Genomic DNA, 6,791 nt, shown 5'->3' on the forward strand with positions numbered 1-6,791 from the left:
CTAGCAGGCTTCTCGGTGAGCTCGGCATCAGTCTCGACATGGTGGTCCTCCGTTTTTCTGGTCTTGGCAGTKCCCAGCCATTTTCGGATGTCCATGCTGATCAAAGTTTAGCCATCTAACGTTAGCTATAATTATTCAGTGTCCCACTACCAAAACGAAATTAGCTGTCTGCAAATCTGAGATTTTTTGAATTTCCTAAACAAGGTAATTTAATGAAGACGGTACCGTATGACATTGGGATTTTAACTACCAAATATGACATTATTACATCCCCTCCATCCTTCCTTCCTCAGTATATAGCTCTGTCCCGGCCTTCGCTACTGGCAGGCACAGCGGGGCTACATTGGCAAAACCTGTCAATGAAGGAATGCTGTTGTGGATAATGCCAGATAATGGTTCATCTAGGGTCAGTTTTTTGTTCACCCCCTTAATATATGTTCATTCCTTATATTAAGCAAACCAGATGGCACMATTYYYTKKTTTWAAAAWKKWMSGRAARSMARGGGSMMMMYTCCAACATTGACWTAATTTACAAACAAAKCATGTGTGTTTAGTGAGCCCGTCAGATCAGAGGCATTATGGATGGCARGAGATGTTCTGTTGATAAGTGCGTGAATTTGACTATTTCCCTGTCCTGCTAAGCATTCAAAATGTAACGAGTACTTTTGGGTGTCARGTAAAATGTATAGAGTAAAAAGTACATCATTACTCCCTTTAGGAATGTAACATAAGTGAAGTAAAAGTTGTCAAAAATATAAATAGTAACGTTTTTTTTTACTATACTTTACACCACTGGGTAAGAGTTATGACCGTTTTGTTTATGTCTACGTCACGCAACTCCCACAATCTATCAGATTCAAGATGGCTGCTGGGGATAACAGCGGCAGGCCTCCCTGCCTAAATTTATCCGGCCCAGGGCCTTTGGGAAATGGTCAGCCCAGCAACAGTGCTTATTCAATGCCTATGTCCAACGGCGGGCCTGCTGGTGTGACCGGAGGGGCTCAGGGGGCTGCAAGGCGCCCCAACCCGCAGTCGGGGCCTGGCGGAGGTGAAAGCGCCGGTGTTGTTGCTGGAACTCCACCGACTGCACATAACGCGATTCAGCAAGCGCTAGCTCAAAGCGCCTCGGCAAGAGCGATGGAGTCCTCCGCTACGAACATGACGTCGAATGCATCGGCTGCGAGTGTACCAACGACCCATTCCTCGTTATTGTCAGCACCAGCGGCCGCTGCTGTTTTGGTTTACCGGGAACCCGTGTACAATTGGCAGGCGACGAAAAGTACCGTTAAGGAACGGTTTGCTTTCCTGTTCAATAACGAGGTTCTGAGTGACGTCCATTTTCTGGTGGGGAAAGGTATGGGAGTGCAGCGAATACCCGCACACCGGTAAGAGCGAACGTGTCTTTCCCTTTATAAYTATATAGTTTGTCAGCAAAGTATGGTTAGTGGAACGTTCAGAAATTCGTCTTGTGTGTGTTAATCCAAGCGACATTGGTGTATAGTGGTGAAAGGCATTGTTTTATCTTTTCGCTTTGGTTAGATTCGTTCTTGCTGTGGGCAGCGCAGTCTTCGATGCCATGTTCAACGGGGGTATGGCGACCACCTCAACGGAAATCGAACTACCAGATGTCGAACCTGMAGCCTTTCTGGCATTACTGAAGTAAGAAATGGCTTCTAGTTTAGAAATGATCCTATCATAATAGGCAAAATACACTCGCATCCTAAGTATTTTACACAAAAAGTGGTATTGGCATTATATAGTATGCAGAATATAGCCTTACACTGGCCTGGTATTGAACCCAGGTCGTTTGTGCCGCTCAGACTGTTAGTCCATTGAGTGTATAGGTCCCCTGCTATAAGTCAACAAATCTTGTCCCCCTCCAGGTTCCTGTACTCTGATGAGGTTCAGATAGGACCTGAGACGGTGATGACCACTCTGTACACGGCTAAGAAGTATGCAGTGCCAGCCTTGGAGGCCCACTGTGTGGAGTTCCTCAAGAAGAACCTGCGGGCAGACAATGCCTTCATGCTGCTCACTCAGGTCAGCTACTACTGTAATGTCTGACTGGGATGCAGTGTCTAAACAAGTCACTCACCAGTGTCTGATTGTGTGGCTTGACCCAGCATCAAAACAACTCCACTACAATCTGTCTATTTGTCTCAAAACAATAGCACCYGTCAGTCCCAAAGCAGCATTCGCATAGATTATTGGTCAGTTCATGTAAGTAAACTACTGTTGACTGTGTGTGTCTCTGATCAATGTACAACCGYGTGTGTTTCAGGCTCGACTGTTCGATGAGCCCCAGCTTGCCAGCCTGTGTCTAGAGAACATCGATAAGAACACTGGAGATGCACTCGCCGCTGAGGGCTTCACGGACATAGATCTGGGTATTGTAGTTCACTCTAGATGTTGTAGTTCACTCTTCATATTGAAAGGCAATGTTTCTGTGTATCATGACGACTTCTCTTTTCCTCCATTTCACTCTCTCCCCTTCTATCTTTGTCATCCCTTCTTTGCTTCTCTTCTCCCCCTCTGTCTTCTTATCCTCTTCTCTCGTTCCCTCTTTGTCCATCTTGTTCACTCTCTCCATCTTTCTACCTCCTCTTTCAGATACATTGGTGGCTGTGCTGGAGAGGGACACTCTGGGGGTGAGGGAGGTGCGTCTTTTTGTGGCGGCGGTGCGCTGGGCAGAGGCAGAGGCCCACCGACAGCAGCTACAGCCCACTCCAGAGAACAAACGCAGGGTCCTGGGCAAGGCCCTCGCCCTGATCCGCTTCCCACTCATGACTATTGAGGAGTTCGCTGCAGGTAACACACACACTTAGTAATTTTTGCACTATTAGAATACAGAACCTTTACCATCTCCTGCAGGGGTTATGTCTCTTTCTTACTATCTCTCTCACACGAACACACACTCACGCTGACGTGTYCTCCTTTCCCCGCTGTGTGTCTCCAACCAGGGCCGGCCCAGTCTAGTATCCTGACAGACAGGGAGGTGGTGAGTCTGTTCCTTCACTTCACAGTGAACCCAAAGCCCCACGTAGAGTTCATCGACCGGCCTCGCTGTTGCCTCCGGGGGAAGGAGTGCAGCATCACACGCTTCGGACAGGTGGAGAGCCGCTGGGGCTACAGCGGAACCAGTGACCGCATACGGTGAGAACACACAGACCCAAATTAACAACGACACACACACAAAGATACTAATTTGAAATAGAAAAATATTGCTTCTGGACATCATTTATCCATCCTATCCTCCTCTCCCAGATTTTCAGTGAACAGGAGGATCTTCGTGGTGGGCTTTGGCCTCTACGGCTCCATACACGGCCCCACAGACTACCAAGTCAACATCCAGGTAATTTCCACCTCAACTAACCAAATCAGTCAATCACATTTTAATTTGTATAGACAAAATACATTGGAATGAATAGACTCCCTTCCCTCTCAGATATTTGTCTCTCCTAAATCATTGATGACAGTATATATATGTTCCTGTGTATACATGTATATCAACTGTGTGTCGGGGCAGAATGTGTGACATCTGTGTCCCAAATGGCAACCTGATCTCTTTATAATGCACTGCTTTTGACCAGGGCCCATATTAGTGCACAATAAAGAGAATTGGGTGCCATTTGGAACTCATGATGTTTCTATAATGTGTTCCTCTCTCGTCACAGATCATTCATACAGACAGTAACACAGTGCTGGGTCAGAACGACACAGGCTTCAGCTGCGACGGCTCGTCCAACACCTTCAGAGTCATGTTCAAGGAGCCGGTGGAGATCCTGCCCAACGTCAACTACACAGCCTGCGCCACACTCAAGGTACAGGCTTTACTGTACATGTTTGTTTAGGTTTTGATGATGTTATTTCCTCACTGGATAGCTGTGGTCCTGTTCTGGCTATGTGAGTAACCATAGTGATGCTCTCGTTATCCCTCTCTTTATTCCCTCTTCCTTCAATCTCTCCTCTTCCTATCTCCATCCATCCCTCGTTCCCCTCTTTCTCATTTCCCACTCCCTCCCTTTCTCTCTCAGGGTCCTGACTCTCACTACGGGACCAAGGGCATGCGTAAGGTGACCCACGAGTCGTCCTCAACCGGCACCAAGACCTGCTTCACCTTCTGCTACGCCGCGGGCAACAACAACGGCACCTCGGTAGAGGACGGACAGATCCCCGAGGTCATCTTTTACACATAGTCCCCTCTGACCTGACCTTATGACCTCAGGGGGCTCGGGGATCACAGGACTGCTGAGACTCTGGCCCTGTTTGAATATGTATCAAATGCCTATCTTCACCCTGTGGACCTTCCTTGGTGATGTACAGTATCTCTGATCGTAGGTGATTGTTAAATGTACAGGGAAACATTGCTTTCACGCACTCAGACCTGTCGGAGGGAGGGGGCGAGAAGGCATTTGTCAACTATTCAAACATGGTATTTTTCTTTCTCTCAACTCCCCCCTTCCATTACCTACCGAACGTGGAGAGGAGCCTGTTTGATGTTGAGGGGGAGTCAATTCTGAGTCGGCTTGTTTTTACTGTTACTATGACATACGTCTTGTCTGCTGAGGGAGAGAAAGGGAGGACTGTGCTTCCAGAGTCCTGGGGTTAAGCCCCAGAATGGACTGGTGGAAGAGTCTTAAACTTGTCAGAAGTATTTACATGGGAAAAGGAGGMAAGCTTGACATGCATTTAAGTACCAACCTCTGTCTGCCTGTATCCTAAAGCATGCGAAAGATTGAGATGTATCCAGGGGCTCTAATGTATGTACAGACTGTTACACTACCACTCAGAAGGGTTTGTTCAAATAGGCTCCAGCTCTGATCAGTGACCCACCATACTTCAGACTACTCCAGTCGCAATTCCTTTGCTCTAGCTCTTCAGGGAGTACAAATATGAATGGACTGGATAAATGTGTGGAAGTTTTCTACTCAGCCTATTGAAGGGCTGGTGGGGGCAATCACAAGCTTATACTTTTCCTATCTCTTCAGATCTGTACCACGGAAGGAAATAAGAGACTGGAATGGGATTGGGCCTTTTTGTCCATTCCACACTGGAGTTGTGATGGAAAGAACCCAGTCTCTCCCTGCTTCAATTGGGAGTCACAGCACAGGGCCATGTGACAGTCTGGAGTTACACCATAGACTATTGGCCAAAAAGCTGTATTAACATGGGCAGTGCCATTGAGGGCTTCCACAATTTTAATGTAGTCAACTGGGTTGGACTTCCAACTTCATTGGCTGATCCCTCCTGGTGACTATGTTGGAGTCATGTCCAACTGGATCATCAGGAGGGATCAGCCAATTGTGAAGAGTAATATTGACTACTTCAAAAGGGAGATAGCATGGGCAGCGCCATTGAGGCTATAATGGCACAGATAAAGATGAGTACTCTCTGAGTTACACTTAACGAAACTTGGGGAAATATCTGCCCTCCACTACCTAATATTTTATTAAGACAGCATTTCAACCATCAGATCACCATATCGAAATGTCTTCTCCCAGGATATTCAGCACTAAATCAGAGCTTTTGGATTTGTTTGTTCTGCCTGTTTAAACATGAATAAGAGCTAGTGTAAATCCATTTTAACAGCCTTGTCTTGAAATGTCCAGCTGGAAAAATTATTTCCTTTCACAAAATAAGTTTGTGGGTTGTATATTATACTGGCATTTAACATTAATGTAGTTTGAATTCACAATGGATTAAAATGTTAGTTTGTGGGATTGTCCCTTTAATTATTCCTATGTTAATTCAGTTTGTATCAGGTGGAAGACAAGGCTACAGGATGTTCAGCGCTTGGTAAGGCTTTGTAACAACTCTAGCCATTAAATTATTTTTGCGTTAACCTAGGGCTAGATTCGATCAGATCCGCACTAGCCGACATCCGCGAGCATTGGAAAATAAATGTACTTACTGACTACACCGCTCGTGTCGCAAAATACATTTAGACATGTTATTCAATTATTCACTCTGCGTTGCCAAGTGATAAAATAGAAGTCAGTTCTATTTGTGAGCTGATTGCATCCTGCCTCTCCCATCTCATTGGTTTATAGAAGCAGATACCCACGTGGTTGTAACACTTATGCAAGTTAGTTGCCAATCGCAATATAAAGTCCAAAGAAGAAAAAGCCTGGAAGGAGAAGAGATGACTAGAAACGATTCRGTTGACCGTTTTATGTTTGGATTAATTGTCGAAGTAGAGGACCTTGTGCATTTGAGGTAAAATAAAACGTTTATATCCCTARMTAAATTGACAAATGTTTAATAATTTTCGACCTGTCCCCAAATTAATATAACTGGTTTAGAGTTTGTTTTGAATATTGCAACGTGCGCACGCGCGCAGCCGGTTTGGGTACGGTGTATTCAATATAACTTTGTTCCATTTGTGATGCGCTGCAAGTCCCGCCTCTCCCATCATTGGTTTTTAAGAGCATAAACCCACGTGTGTGATTGAAAGATGAACTGAGGTCCACACTCCAGTCGGTGGCGGTAATGCACCTTAGTTGGTTGCCAACCGCCACGTGAAGACAATATTTGGAACTAAATCTGCCCATTAATCGGTGGATTAATTGTCGGAGTAGAGGACGTTGTACATATCAGGTAAAATAACCCAATGTTTATCCCAGGACAAATTAGCTAGCAACAAATGAATATAGTTGGTTCAGAGTTCGTTGTGATATTTCAACCAGTTTGTCCTGGTGTGGATGGACAAAATCAACATGCGTGGATGGCGCGCCCAGGTCTAGACAGCAAGTTACCTATCGCACACTCATCAGATGCAACGAATCCACACC

General features: G+C 45.7%; 1 protein-coding gene across 1 annotated transcript; it reads left to right on the forward strand.

Annotated features, from left to right (window-relative positions):
- Positions 1–827: 827 nt before the first annotated feature.
- On the forward strand, positions 828–5,718 carry LOC111979272 (BTB/POZ domain-containing protein 2). The gene is made up of 9 exons (XM_024009695.2): positions 828–1,385; positions 1,540–1,659; positions 1,884–2,040; positions 2,282–2,387; positions 2,611–2,808; positions 2,961–3,153; positions 3,265–3,352; positions 3,675–3,821; positions 4,035–5,718. Exons 1-9 carry the CDS (start codon positions 862–864, stop codon positions 4,194–4,196), a joined length of 1,695 nt encoding a protein of 564 aa, XP_023865463.1. The 5' UTR covers positions 828–861; the 3' UTR covers positions 4,197–5,718.
- Positions 5,719–6,791: the final 1,073 nt, after the last annotated feature.

The sequence above is a fragment of the Salvelinus sp. IW2-2015 genome, linkage group LG19 (genome assembly GCF_002910315.2).
Source record: "Salvelinus sp. IW2-2015 linkage group LG19, ASM291031v2, whole genome shotgun sequence".
Taxonomy (NCBI): Eukaryota; Metazoa; Chordata; class Actinopteri; order Salmoniformes; family Salmonidae; genus Salvelinus; species Salvelinus sp. IW2-2015.